The sequence below is a fragment of the Morone saxatilis genome, unplaced genomic scaffold, assembly GCF_004916995.1.
Source record: "Morone saxatilis isolate NCDOM2014 unplaced genomic scaffold, NCSU_SB_2.0 Contig2, whole genome shotgun sequence".
In the NCBI taxonomy this organism is placed as follows: Eukaryota; Metazoa; Chordata; class Actinopteri; family Moronidae; genus Morone; species Morone saxatilis.
In genome coordinates this window covers 16,710,616-16,725,433 of record NW_023339762.1, presented here as the reverse complement: position 1 = coordinate 16,725,433, position 14,818 = coordinate 16,710,616, and the positions used below count along the sequence as shown (strand labels likewise).

At 40.1% G+C, this 14,818-nt stretch overlaps 1 protein-coding gene across 1 annotated transcript; it reads right to left on the bottom strand.

The window, feature by feature from the left end:
* Positions 1-951: 951 nt before the first annotated feature.
* st8sia2 (ST8 alpha-N-acetyl-neuraminide alpha-2,8-sialyltransferase 2) lies at positions 952-12,378 on the bottom strand (the record flags this gene model as incomplete). The annotated part of the gene is given in 5 exon segments (XM_035664489.1): positions 952-4,672; positions 7,743-8,036; positions 10,436-10,693; positions 10,787-10,927; positions 12,322-12,378. Coding segments are annotated over 5 exon segments (1,075 nt in total), but the record flags the coding sequence as incomplete, so codon positions are not given.
* Positions 12,379-14,818: the final 2,440 nt, after the last annotated feature.

Below are 14,818 nucleotides of genomic sequence, written 5' to 3'. Positions count from 1 at the left end.
TTACACACTGGACCTTTAATAGTTGGTGGCCACTGAAGACCGTCAGTTTAATGCATAAAACGTTAACATGCAACAAATATTGTGCAGAGAATATTTAAATGTACAATTTGCACAATTTGAAGAATCTAGTGATATACAGTAATTGATATTTTTAACTAAACTTTCATACCAAATATATTTCTATCTACTAACCACTGTATTGTGCATATATACTGAAGGCTTTCTGTCCTTATGTATGAAGTAAGCGTATATTTTTTTACTGTTGTTTTAGACATTCCTATTTTGCTGCTATCTCAGCTGAAGTTTTAAGTTTTCAAGTTTCAAATTGGATAAAAAGCTCAAAGAATAGCGTCAGGATGCGCAAGGTGTTTATGGAATACATTCATTTGCTATGAATGTGAATGTTTTAATCTGTTGTGATCAGATGTGTTCAATCATGTGACAATTGCATAAAATCAAGTAACCACTGAACAACAGGTTTAACAATTGCAGTGATGTAGTTAAAGTATTTAACATATTTGACATGCACCCAGTGTCTTATTTTCTAAATCAAAACAATGTTATATAACCGCATAATGTCTAGTTACTCAATTAAAAATGATCCCCAAATGTGGTATCTCTTGTTTGAGATAGTAGGTGAGCAGCTAGTTCCGTGTTATGTGAAGTCTCCCACAATCATTTCCATTAATGGTTTACTGACTCTTGTAATGTCTTACTTGAAAAGGGGACATTTTCTTTCCTGAATTGTTGCTTCTCTGTGCCACACATTCTGGCAAAAAACAACAACAATCTCATCCATTGGATGAAACATTTTGCAACAATTGAGCAATTTTTCAGAAATCTAAGCCATTGGCCTAAGCTTCCTTGAATTTACTACTTTAGATAGAGTGATAGCTTGCAGAGAAACAAACAGTACAAACTGCCAGTTGAAGTACTATATGCCTAGTGTATTCTTCCTTGAGTAAAGCAACACTGGTTTTGACTGTTGATGGAAATGTTTTGATACCTGAGTCTAAAATGGAGGTCTTAACTGCAACGGACAAAGTCCTCAAATAATTTGGCCCACGAGCAGTATTAAATGAAAACAATGAAAACCATAACTGGTTGGTTATATTTGTTATGCCTTTAATTCATATACCAAATACACAGTAAAGCATCAAAATTCAGATTTAAAGTATATGAAAGAAATAGCAGAGGAGTTTACAAACCTTCCTAGTCTCTGTCTGCGCTCTCTAAATGTAATTACAGTAAACTAACAACAATGCAGAGTACACCGAGATTAGGTTTCTGCAGCGAATGTGAGCGTGGGTGTTGTAGGTGACCTTGAGTTTTAATCCAAACTGTTATTTGATAGTGCCCCTTGGCCTACAGGTGCAGCTGTTTCCAAATGACCTCCATCCCGAGTAAACAGAAAAAGAGAAAGTGCAAAGTCTCAAAATCTGACATTTTCTTTCCAGGAGAAAGAACATTGTGTATTTGGTTGGTGACATTCGCAGGAGACTGGGTACATTTATTGTCACTGTTAAGCTGTATGCAGGAGTGTGTGTGAATGATAAGGTTTTTGAATCATATATTAAATCATATGTGAATCAAACTTTCAACCATATTTTTGATATGATGTCCTTTAGCAGACTGCAGACTATTTCATGTGTTTTCCATCCTATGTGTTCATTTCAGTATTGTGTCATGTTTAATTGGAGTCTTTCACTGTATGCGAGGACAACTGCAGATCCATTTCAGTGCTTCTGCTAACGTTTCCTTTGTACAGTTATCGTCTTCCTTTCTGGCAACGTCTTTTATCTTTAGTTGTGACATTGTGGAAAAAGCTAGTTCATTTAAAGACGCTAATTCTGGACTTTTATTAGAACTGAATCATCCACTGCAGAAAGTTCCTCTTGTAAAATAAATCAAAGTCATTGTGGTAGCTATTTGAAGGCTAGTTAATCTAATCTAAGTTCCACATTTAAACAAAAAACAAAAAAATATAAATGTACAAACTGTTTGGAAGTTTATTGAAAAAAGTCCCTGCTTGGTTTTTGACACAGAGATGTTATGTGTACCAGCGTCTGTTTGCCCAGTTTCCATTTCTTTGAAAACACTACTGAAATAAAATTGCTTCCTTTGAAGTGTTAAATCGTTTTAAGCGAGAGGCTCGAAGTGTTATTATTTTCATTCTGGTCTTTTGTGTATTTTCTTCCACAGTAAAGTACATTCACTTTGTCATAACTTTACAATTTAAGCGTCCTTGAGTCATAGTGAATATTTTGAATACAAAAAAAATTATTTCCATCAAGACATGACAAACATGCAAAAGCTAACATTTGTTTTCTGGAACTTAGCAATTAAACAGATGTTAACATACAGTATACATGGTAAAAAGTAAGCTAAAACTATACAGCACAATCCCCACAGTTTCACAGCAGAAACTACATGTCAGTAGAACGTTTTCTAAACCGTGGTAAATACCAGATTCGGGGTTAATAAACTTAATTGTGTTGGTCACAGAGTGTTTCTATTTTTGCCAGGCTCAGACGAGCTCTCACAAATAAACCTTTCATTGCTTCAGACTGCTGACGTCTCTGGTACAACTTTCATGTTTATTCTTAACTGGCAGCGTAGGCCAACACGCAAGTCAACAGGCGCATCCTGTCAAAACAACACTTTTTTGAACATATCACATGACTGGGAGTACATGAGGGGCTAATTAAGCGTTCGAGACAACTCCTGAAAGAAGAAGAAAAAAAAAACTAAAACTCAACAGCTAAAATTCAAGACTTTTACTAAGGTGGAGCTTGGAAATACAAAAATATAAGCCAAACTAGCATTAAACTGGTGTAGTGGTTTGACAAATCAGTATGGTATTGGCCTTAGAATAAACACAGAATGGAGTTCTTCCCAGACAAAACAAGTATCCAATAAAATATACTTGTGTTGCACATTTCTTTTTATTTTTTTATTTAGTGTTTATTCATATGCGGGTTTCAGAAGTGAGTGACATTATTAAACAATCATAAGTCTTCATCTTTCTTAAGGATAACTTGGATAAACCCTGAACAGTTTTGTTTCCGGGCATGTGAATGATCCAATTATACAAATCTATTGATTATAGGCACAAAATACTGGCAGCTTCAATCAAATCCACAAATATCTATATCAACCTATACTGGTTTAATACTAACCCAAATACACTATACAAGTATAATTATTACATTATTTTGAATGAATAAAGGCATTCAAGTTATCAGCTTCAGTGTTAATGCTTTGAAACTGTTGCTAACTGTAACTAGGAATTAATTTAAAGCACATTATGGGGCTCACTTCTTACAGCATTTGTAAGAATATCACCAATACATTCATTGAAATAAAAAGCAACGTTTTTTTTACTACCACTACGCGACTACAGTCTAACCTCAAAACGTATATTTCCAGTGCAGAAACAGGGCTGGTGTTCTTTGAGTTTACAAAGTGAGTTTACCATAGGCTGAGTCTGTGTAAACATTCTTATGTGAACAGCTGGTACACTCCTTCTTTATCCTCACAGAAGCCAAATACGACTCATCGTGCTTCCGCTCCTTCTTTCTCAATGTACCCTAACTTTATCACATGGCAGTTGTGGTTGATTTTTGCTTATGGATGACCTGTTTTACTGTGAACACCGGTTAAGGTGCTTCATAAGAAGCTATAAAAAAAGCATAAAATGTTCTCTATCAGAAGAAAATGTCTTATCACAAGTTGAAACATCACATACACTCTATTAAAAGATCCTAATCAAAAGGGTTCACCATCAAGAGAACGGTTAACTAACAGTTTTTCTTTTATCATCCTTCTCCCTGATTATTAAGTGCTTCCATCTTGTGGCCCAATGAGTGACTCACAGGAGCCATTAATTCAACAGCTCTTCAAGCTGTTGACATGCTGGGTAAATTACAACACATTATTAATGGAGCCCTCTCATATCATAAACTAGGACTATTCATTCATGTCATCTTGTGATTAATTTAGAAAAGGCAATTTTGTGTTCTGCAGCCTTAATCCATAACTTAACTGTGACAGGTTGAAATCGTCTGTTCGAGGAAAATAAGTGGCCGACAGATGGACATGATAGGATCTCTGTGAACAGTTGGGTTACACCAGCTACACAAAAAACGGGTCTCATTATTTTAGAGGTTGCCATAGAAATCTTGTTAAAAGGTTCACACCAGTGTAACAAGTCACTGAAATAGCTCAAAATAGAAAAAGTTCATTCCAATTACTGAAAATAAGTTAATTCAAGTTTCATAAAAGTACGGTAACAAGAAAACGTTTTATACAGGGTCTGCTTAGTGGTTTCCATGGAGATCTCTAAATTCAGCTTTCATTCAATTTGCTCGGGAGCTCCTTCTGTGGTCTCCCCTCTACGTCGCAGGTCCCAGTGTGAAGCCGGAGCGCCCCCTGTCTGTGCAATGTGCTCAGGGTCCTGAACTCCAGAGGCATGGTGTGAGGGCTCGAGCTGGACGTGTACTCATACTTTAAAGTATCGTAGTAGTGGTATTTGACCGGTTTGCCCTGTGGGTCGAGCGAGAAGGGCCAGAAGCCGTAAAGGTGGATCTCTTCACAGAAGCGAGTGGCCATCGTGTACATGAGGAGCCCGGTGGTTGGACGCTTGATGTGGACATTGTTGGTTAGCCAATACCTGTTGACAAAGACATACAGTATGTGATTAACTGCATCCAGTAACTCAATAACTTGTCATCATCATAGAAATACAGCAAAAGGAAGGATAAGTTCAAGGTCTCTGGAGCTCTCCCCCCCTCTGATGCTGCAGCACACAGAGAGGAGCTGAATCCTTACTCTGTCGTGGACCACCACATTGCCCCTTCAAGAGCTGTCTGCTCACAGATAATCAATAAGTAACATTTCCTTTACTTCTTCTATTTGCTTAGTGGATGAACTACAAGATAACTCCCTTGTAACAAGTCATTTAGTCGAATAGTCCAAAATCTTGTTCTTTAACTCATGTTGAAGCAACTATTTGATTCTATTTTGCTAGAAAAATTCATTGTTTAGGTCATTTATTGAAGCAATAACACGAAATATTCTCTGGTTCTGCTGCTTATATCTGTTTTATATCACTGTAAAATAAACATGTTTAGTTTTTGTAGATGTAGATGCCACTTAAGACTGAAATCTGAAACTCTTGAAGGCTGAATGTTAGATAAAATTTTACTTTTATTGCAGCAGACTTAGAACAAAACTACACAGCACACACTGCTTTCTTCTGTTTTAGGTGACCCAGGAGCTCCTATGACAGTGAGATACCACACGCTGCCCACAGGAGCAGCTTCAAGGGCAGGAGGACTGACGTTCACTTGTCCCAACTTCATTTTCCTTTCCAGTCAGTAGCCCATTTCTCCAGCCTCTGGGCCAGCACCGCCTCCTCCGGCTGTGCACTCTGTGGTTAGTGTGGAAGGTCGTGTTGAGATGCAGAGGTTGTACTATTTAAAGCAGTTCGTGTGCCGTGAAGGGCAAACGGCGGGCAGGAGTCCAACCAAACACTACGGCAGATGATAAGCATTTTAACAAGCAGAGAAGGTGGTCTAATTATCAGTGAAATGGTCTGATGTGGCATTTGGTTAGAGTGAATATGAGCACATACTTTGTCCTCTACTGCACCTGATGGGGATTTAAGGCTCAGACTTACTGAGAAAAGGACAATTTCAGGGGGATCATTTATCAGACACCACTATAAAAAGAAAAAAGGCATATGTGTTTCATCTTCAAGAAAGTATCAGGTTAATTCTTCTCTTGTAAAACACAGATCTTATAGACTGTTAACTACATGGCTCACTTCTACTCCTTTGCAATACCAAGTGTTAGTTGGGGCATACAAAATGGCATAATTTGGTCCCTGACCAGTGGCTTCTAACAATGCAGGAAAGATCCAGAACAGATACTGGTTGTGATGAGAGAGAGAGAGAGGCAAGGACAGAAAAAAAAAATTAAAATTCAGAGGATTTTATAAAAGCCTGAAGGCAGTGGAGGCTGTACTTGACAGATTTGCAAAAAAGATTCTTGACCAGCTCTAAAATAAATCAACACGAGCAATAAGGATTAAGTCAAAAAATAAACTGTTATACCAAAGCTTAACAGCCTTTCTTATTATCTGTTCTATTCCTGTGCCACTGCCCCAGCTTGTCAACAACAGTGTCTAAATAACACAATTTGGAGCGAACAGATAAGCAATACTTAATTTAAGTCACACGGAAAATTTATCACTTCATGAATGAATGTTTTCCTTGGAAAGCATTTTCAATTCATGCGCTTATTTGCTTTTAGAGTGAGATAAGAGGAGCACTACCATAAACAACAGTTCATCCATCCACTCAACACTTACACGCAGCGTCTCTGCTGGTCGCCTGGCAACCTCACCGTGATGACAAGACTTGCCGGGAAGTCACTGCACCCGGCTCTTAATAGAAATAGTCCAAGCATGTAAGTCCCCGTAGAAGCACAAATTGTTGTTTTTAGTCACGCTGGCTTCAAGGAAACGGGAAGGAAATATCAGTCGGTCTGTCGGTTGGTCAGTCCACCACTTTGGTCCAACAGCAGCAGGATTAGACTGGCTGTACTTAGTACTAATTTGCAAATGTTAGAATGTCAATACTCTAAAATAAAAATGGTGAATGTATCTGCTAAATGTCAGGATGGTATATAGTCATTATAAGCATTTTAGCATGCTGATGTTGGATTATGCCTCACAAAGCTGCAAGCATGGTTGTAGACTCTGGGTCTTGTTACATTTTCTGCAAAACGCACAAGTCAGTCTCTAAATTCTTCGCTTAGAAGAGATTAAGGACATTCTCAAAGCTTTTGTTGCCAAAACTGGTTGGAAAGAATTACTGAGTTTCTAAAAAAAAAAACTGCATTTCAGAACCAGTCCAAAGTCCTTAGAGTGGTGACCTTCTTAAAAACACTGTCATACCATAGTGTTTCAATGTTTTTAAAAGCTCTCTCAAAGTGATATTACAAATGTATTTGCTATATATCCAGTTTGTTCAATTACAGAGGAGAATGGGGGGGAAGCATTGTTTCAGGTATTTCAGGTAAGGCCTTGAAATAAGAGGCGTGTGTTTATTAGAGGCCATTCTCGCCACCATACATACAATAACCTTGCATTCAGAGATCCCCAGACAGATCGTCCGGTGTCACACATTTCTGCTTGTGTGCAGATTAAACAAAGATACAATGTGATCATTAGTGAGCTTTAGAGGTGTTGCTTGGCATATTTTTCAACTCCGAACAGAGCCGGGCTAGCTTTTGATTCCAGCCTTTGTGCTAAGCTAATCACCTCCTGGCTCCCGCTTCTTACTTAATACACAAACAGAGAGTAGGATCAATGTTCTCATCTAACTCTCTGCAACAAAGCCAAGAAGCAGATTTCCCAAAACATTTGTTTACTACTTGTTCAAACATAAAATAGACGGATAAAATAGACAGAAAACACCCAGAGACAAATTTCACGCTTAATCAAAACAGATTTGGTGAGACGTGTCGAGGTGTCGAGGTGCACCCTGAGTGAATTGAGATCAGAGTGGTGTTCTCACACTGACTGCCCCTGGTGATCAGCTTTAATGCTCTGTTTAAAAATAGCCACCTGGGCTGCAGATTAGAGTTTGCCAACCCCTTGATTATGCTGCTCACAGGTGTTCTTATGAGACGCAGCGCACCAGGAGCAGCAGCTGCGAGCCTGAGCTGCATCTTACCCTCTGACAGCGTGGAGAAGGCGCAGCGAGGGGAAGGCGGTGCGTACGTCCACGGTGTGCAGCAGGATGAGACGAAGGGCCCACTCCACGCGTTCCTCTCCCCCCTTGGCCATGAAGGCTGGGATCCACAGCACGCTGCCGCTGAGGCTTTGGAGCCGCTGCAAGAAGCGATCCCTCCACTCTTCGTTGACCAAGTCCTGGAAGGCCCGCTGCACCACTGAAGGGTTCATGGTCACCAAGTTGGTCCGCCATCCCACGTCGCGATAGTATTCCTCCACTGGTGCCAGGTTACACCTTAGGACAAAACGTGCACAGGGTGTTCAGTTTCAAATGTGGGATTATAAACATTAAACCAACACGGCTTGAAACCAGTTTAACAAAGGTTTTTGGAGGGGACAGATCCATCATATAGTTAACAACAAGTTTTCCTTTCCCTTTTTAGATTTAGTGATGGATAGCATTTCTCACATTTTCCTTTTTATTGGCACACACAAGCTGAGTAAGGCAGAATCCAAAATGTCTCTGCATGCAGTGGACTGCAGTTAATAGTTTGATTTAAAGTTTTAAGAAAAAAAAAAGTGAGTGCTTGGCTGACTTTCACTTTCATTTTTTTCTCCTGAAAGGTTTCAAGAAACATAAAGACAGCGAGCAGAGCCTGTTCCTGTATTTGTTTAGTTAAACCTATGACATGTTCAGATGGGAGACAAATGAAAGCGGAAAACCTGCATAAATCAGTGGAAAAAAAATTATGCAAATGCTTCCATACAAGACATGAGAGGTGAGAATTTAGTTGAAAGTCCTTAAAGTGAGCCTGAATGATGATCTGCACCAGCATTATAGTGGTAAGTCTTTAACTACAGACATATACCTAAAAAAAAGTAACTATGTTTTGTTAAATTGAGTTGTACCAATAACTGGACTATATACCAAAGAGCACTGAAGCAGCACTGGCAGCTCAGGGTGGCCCAGTACTTTACTTTTAGACACATTTATTTTGTTTTTTTCTTAAATTTATCACCCATCTGTCTATATCCTCAAGCTAGTCAAACCACATTCTCTGCAGAATCATCTTCTTTTTTTTTTTTAACCAGAAGTGAAATAGAGCAGAAATACAAGTGAAATTCAGCAGAAAAGCAGAGGATGGCATTTTGTTAATTGATGTTAGCCTCAGCCTTTAAATAAATACCAGAAAACACAAAAGCTGGTAATTATCTTCATGGTGAAGGATCTCAGTGAAACACACACGCAGTGTGCTTGTTTTTAATAACTTTAGATTCTCTAATTAACACACACACACCATGTAACTTTCCAAATGTGTTTTTCTACGGTTTGTTTAGTGTAATAAGCGAAAGAAAGCTTAATCCTTCGGTTTATCTGAAAAATTCGGATTCACTAAATTTGAAGATGCATGTTGTGTTGTTTTTACAGCTGAATGCATGTAATATTTGAACCTGTTTCCTAAAGCAAGTACATTAGGTGTCATAGTATATTGACAGCAACCAAACAGAAAATGTGACAAATGTGCACCATCTACTAGCTCTAATTTTTTAAAGTTCCAATAAATTGCTTGTGTGCCAAATTTGCCATTATACTAATATAACACTGAGCTGAAATCGTCCACAACTACCACCCCAGACACTGTCAACATACTCGGTGGAAACCAGGCGATCTATATTTAGCCGAGACATTATCTCCCTATCTGATACGTGAATGCCAGAGCAAATTCCTCAGCTTCTCAAAATGCCACATTCCATGTCGTCTGCCTTCAGCCAAACCATTACCGCCGTGCCCCGACGTTATTATCATGCAGCCGGAGTATAGAAATCATGACCTCTGCCTCATCAGCATAACATCGCACCACTTAAAAAGACAAGACGCGCAGACAACAGAATCAATTTCAGAATAAAAAAAAGGGACATTGAGGCCCATTCAGCTATCGATCAATGAGCTCAATGAGGTGCTACCACAGCTACAGCTACTTCCTGCTCCATTTCTACAACAACATTAAAGTCATTGATTTATGAGAGGACGTTTCTCACAGTAGATACCTCAACATTTAGTCTGTTTTGTTAGATTGTTCCTAGCTGCACACAGAATCCCAACCAAAATGTTATTTTTTTTTGCATCTTAATAATATAACTGGAGACAGATTTATTTTCCTCCAGTGACAAGTATGAATAGTGATAAATAACCCACTCAGCGACTCCTTTGCTTAAACCCAAACACAAAACAGAGCGGGCTGATGGCTTCACAAACAGAATTCTCCGGTAAATGAGAGCAGGACCCCTGAGAGCATCGGTGTTTCCCTGACAAGCACAATATGTTTCTGTTGGATGCAAAAGCTTTTTTTTAAAATGTCAATTAAATGTATAATCATGCATTTAATTGCTCTCAGTCTGGCAGTTGGTTTCCAACTTTAAATCATTAAAAAGCTCTGACAGCTTTTTCAAAAGTGCAATTAATATATTTCCAGCTGTGTGAGCACAGACTCTAAACCTGAATTAAAAGTAAGAACTTGAGAAAGTGAATGAATTATACTCTCAGTAAAGTGAGATAAACCTAAAACTGAAACTAATGTGCTAATCCATTTCAATTACGACCCACTTTAACTTGCATGTTTTATGATTTATTTCGAGGGGAAGACTTCCAGCACGGAAATCACTTGTGCCATTTCTGTGGAAAAAAATAAATACCTGATAACAAAGTCGTGAGAGTCAATCTCGGGTCCACAGCTGCTGTTCAGCAGGATCCCAGAGTTTCCCACAATGGCACAGCGCCTGTGATGTTGATTCTTCATGGGGGATGCAGTTGGCAAAAGACGGTAGAGATTTTCTGAGATGTTTGTGGTACTGTGGCGATCAAAAACATAGTGGATGATATCTCCCCGCTTGACTGTGCCCTTGAGAATAGAGATGTCTCTCTCCGGATCAAGAAATCTCAGAATATTCTTCCTGTAAAAAAAACAAGAGGAAATACACACTGGTTATGAAAGACTCTTTGTTTAGTTGAGTGATTAGAGATAATGTGGAGAGTGATGAGCCTGCCTGATGAGGTTGGAGAGGGTCTTGTTGAAGGTCCAGTTGTTTGAAGAGAGCTTGGCAGTGTTATTGTAGTTTGGACTTGGACGATTTACATCTTTGTTCAATCTGGTCAGAGTCGTCGGGTCCGCGTGTGCTGCAGCCTGTCTGAAAGGGAATAGAAAGTCATGTTATTGACACACAAGTTCATCCTTAACGTTATGATCAATAAGACACTGTCCATGTATTGTGTGAACTCCATCTCCCTTCTTGTCTCACAGTTTCTCCTAAATGAACCATGTGTCGTGTTCAGATTGTAAAGCCATCTGATTCTGGGTTATATAAACAGTGGGCGAATGTAACTAAGTGCATTTACTTAAATATAAACATTGGGTAGTTGTTCCTAAATAACAAAAGTTTTACTATTTTATGCTACTTTATACTTCTACTCCACTACATTTCTGGGTTTGAAATATTGCACTTTTACTGCACTGTTTCATATCTTTAATTACTGATTACATTGTACAGTAAGATTTTGCATACAAAGACCAACTTAACATCAACTATCAGCATTTTTTTTTTACCAGTATCAATTACAAAGTAGTAGTAGTTGTACACATGAATGCATCAGTAACAGTAATTTAATAACAAAATATATAATATTATAAACACTCATGGAGGCCATTTTCCTCATAATGAGCACTTTTGATACTTTAAATACATTTTAGCGACAATACTTATGTACCTTGAATTAAAGGACCAGTGTGTCGGATTTAGTAGTCTCTAGTGGTACGGTTGCAGATTGCAACTCTATAGCTTTACCATCCAAGCACAAAGGGAGAAACTACGTTGGCCAAATGTGCGAAAAACGTGAATGGACCTAGTTTTTGTTTTGTCCGTTCTGGGTTACTGTAGAAACATGGCGGTTCAACATGACAGCGTCCACTGAGAGTGGCCGCGGCGTCTGTAGATAAAAATGGCTCACTCTAGGATAATGAGAACATAAAGATTGTTATTCTTATTATATAAAAAAATACCCTCAAATGTGAATATTATATTCCATTTCTGCAAATAGCTCCTCCTAAATGTTACACACTGGACTTCAACTCTTAATGGAGAATTTTTATATAGAGGCATTGCTACATTTACTTAAGTAAAGCATCTGAATACTTCATTCACCACTGTGTACAAAATTGACTTCTCTTGACTTGGCTCGAATGAGCCTTAGAGTAATTCAATAATAATAACGCAATAAAAGCGGTGCTATTTGAAATACAGCATTTTTTTATGTTTAATTCAGCTTTATTTTTTACGGCAGATGTTTTCATTAAAACATGGATACGACTAGATTGATGTGTATTTATAGCGGCTGTCTTCTTGCTGTAAAAAGTAATGAGACACACTGTGAATGACTCACTGTGTGTGTTATCACGGCTGCTAAGGAATCAAATGACCAGTGAAAATCATATAGAACTACCAGTGAGCTCCACACTGGTCGTCTACAGCTGTATGTATATGCATATAAATGTGTGTGTGGGTGAGGAAATAATTGGATTTCAGACCTGTGTGGTTTAGGGAGGAGCTGGTGCAGGTTCATCTTCTTTGAATGTCCATTATTTCTAGACAAAAAAAACCCCCAAACAATTTAGATTGGATTATGAATCACATACTGCAGCCTGGAATCTTGGTTGATAATGGACGGATGCTTTGAACCTTTCCTGTAATCATATCAGGTAACAATAATGCACCCACTGTATTCAATACCAGGCGTACTGTACATCTGTCTTTTAAGACAGAATGAAGGTGAAAAGCGCATCATGGTATTTTTAGAGCAATCCACTGTGGGCCCATTTGCTGATGTAATGAGGAGAAATGTGGCCTTAATGGAGCCCCATTATACTGAAAGGAGGTATTCTTTTCACTGGGGTGTTGAATACGCCAGCTAAGATGCATTTACAGTAAACACATTGTGCATTCAGGTTTTTGAGCATCAGTCTATTTTGCAATCATGACCTTGGTCAGATCTGATAAAATCGTGACAAGCTGGCAGCAGCTGTGTAAATGAAGCAGTTTCGAAAACTGAAACAGCAGAGCGCTGCTCTGACAGACAGGTGGGCTGTTCGCACTTGTTTTACAATCCTGCTGGCTTTAAATATATAATTGTATTAAGCTGCATTTATGCACAAGTGGAATTGGTTCTGGTTCCTCTCCCACGGCAAATCACAAGCCAATATGACCTCATTACGATGTGAGCCACAGCCGGGTAATTGCATTCAAAACAAAACGTTCTTGCTGAAAGGGAAATGTGAGAATCCAAAAGCTTCACAGAGAAAACAAAAAAAAGTCATTTTTTGCTGTTCAGGTAATCTCTGTATCTGTATCTTTACAGCTGTGATGAGCAGTGATGAGAGGAGAGCAGGATGTTGCACTGTGGAGCTCTGGTTGGTTTTACATGTGACAGCAGTATTTTGAGGCTAAAATAAGGATGTATTATTTTTCTTGCAGGTCAAATGCAAGTGGGGCATGTGTGTGTGTGTGTGAGAGAGAGAGAGAGAGGGGGACTTGGAAGATTTCTGCTGCACTGCTCAACATTTCAAAGTGTTAAGATGAAAAAGAAAGAAAAGAGGAAAGCCTCTTTTGTTTCCAATCTATTGCCCCCACCTCCTCCTCCTCACTCTCTCCCCTGTTTGTCTCTGTCTCTCTCTCACACACACACACAGCACACACACAACATCTGCACTCTCCTCTGCTTGGTGTTACGCCTATCCCGCATGGCAGGCTCGGCTGCCAAGACAAATACCTAATCCTTGGAGGGACCCAGGCAGCTGCTGTCTTGAACAGCCTGACGCTGGCCACCCAATATACAAGCGTAGAAACAACCCCCCTCCCCCACACACACAGACAACCAATCTCCTGATATTCAGCAGTCCCAAACTGCAATTTCAATTCAATTCAAATCAAACAGCAGTTTATGTCCACTCCACGGTACTCTCTTTCCTTTTTCGCCCTCCTGCTCACCAATCGCAACTTAGACAGATTCACCCTGAAAAAAAAAAGAACGTGCTTGAGAAGACAATGGAGCAGGCCACTCAACAGGCACAGCACACATCGACACAGCAATCGACACCGCTTCTGCACGGACACATTTACTGGTGGGCTACTTACGCAGTGTTGCTTCTCCACTCGCGACGATGCATTGCACCTCTAGTGTCAGCACTCAGCAACCAGCAGGCGTTACAAACGCGAGCAGCAGGCAGCCGGTGCGATCACAAGCGCGATGGCTTGGAGGTGGTAGGGGGGGCTGCAGCGGGGTCCCTCCGATCACCAAGGACACTGGGGGTACGTTGAACTTTCTTGTGCTTTCCCATTTGCTAAGAATCCAAAAATGCCGCCTCAGTAATTCTCTTCCCATGTGCCTTATCGCCGGTTCGACAGAGCTTCGGGTCCTTTTTTTCTCTCTCTCTCTCTCTGCTCTTTTCTTCTTGCTCTCTCTCACCCCCGCCCAGACGCGGCAACCCCACCAAACCAACCTCCTCTCTGGTCAGCGGATGATGATTGCCGTGGGAGTGGTCTTTTCCCCCGGCCGGGCGATGGCTGTGCTGGCCTGTGTCCGCACTGTACCTCTGATTCCCCCATTCAAACTTGAGAAAGAAAGGGGGGGGGGCGTTTGCCGCCACGAGAGCCTCTGCGTGAGAGCCGCGAGGATGGGGAGACACATCATCCTCTTAAAAGGGCGCAGGGGACCACTGCGGCGTCTCCAGGCAAGCCAGCAGCCTAGTTTGGTGCCTGTCTCCAGGTGTGTGGCCCATCTTTGGGGGGGGGGGAGGAGGAGGCAACCGCGTGTGGAGGCAAGCCAGGTGGACGAGGCAATGAGTACAATCCAAAGCGCAGGATGTAGTTTTTTCTTTCTATCAAATGTGCGTACATTTAAAAAAAAAAAAAAAACAAAAAATGGGAGGTCCAAACCTTTCAAGAGAGCTTCATGTGGCCACCAATATACACCTGAGTGTCGCCCAGTAGACACCAAGACAATCCACTTAAGTTAATGGAACCATCTTT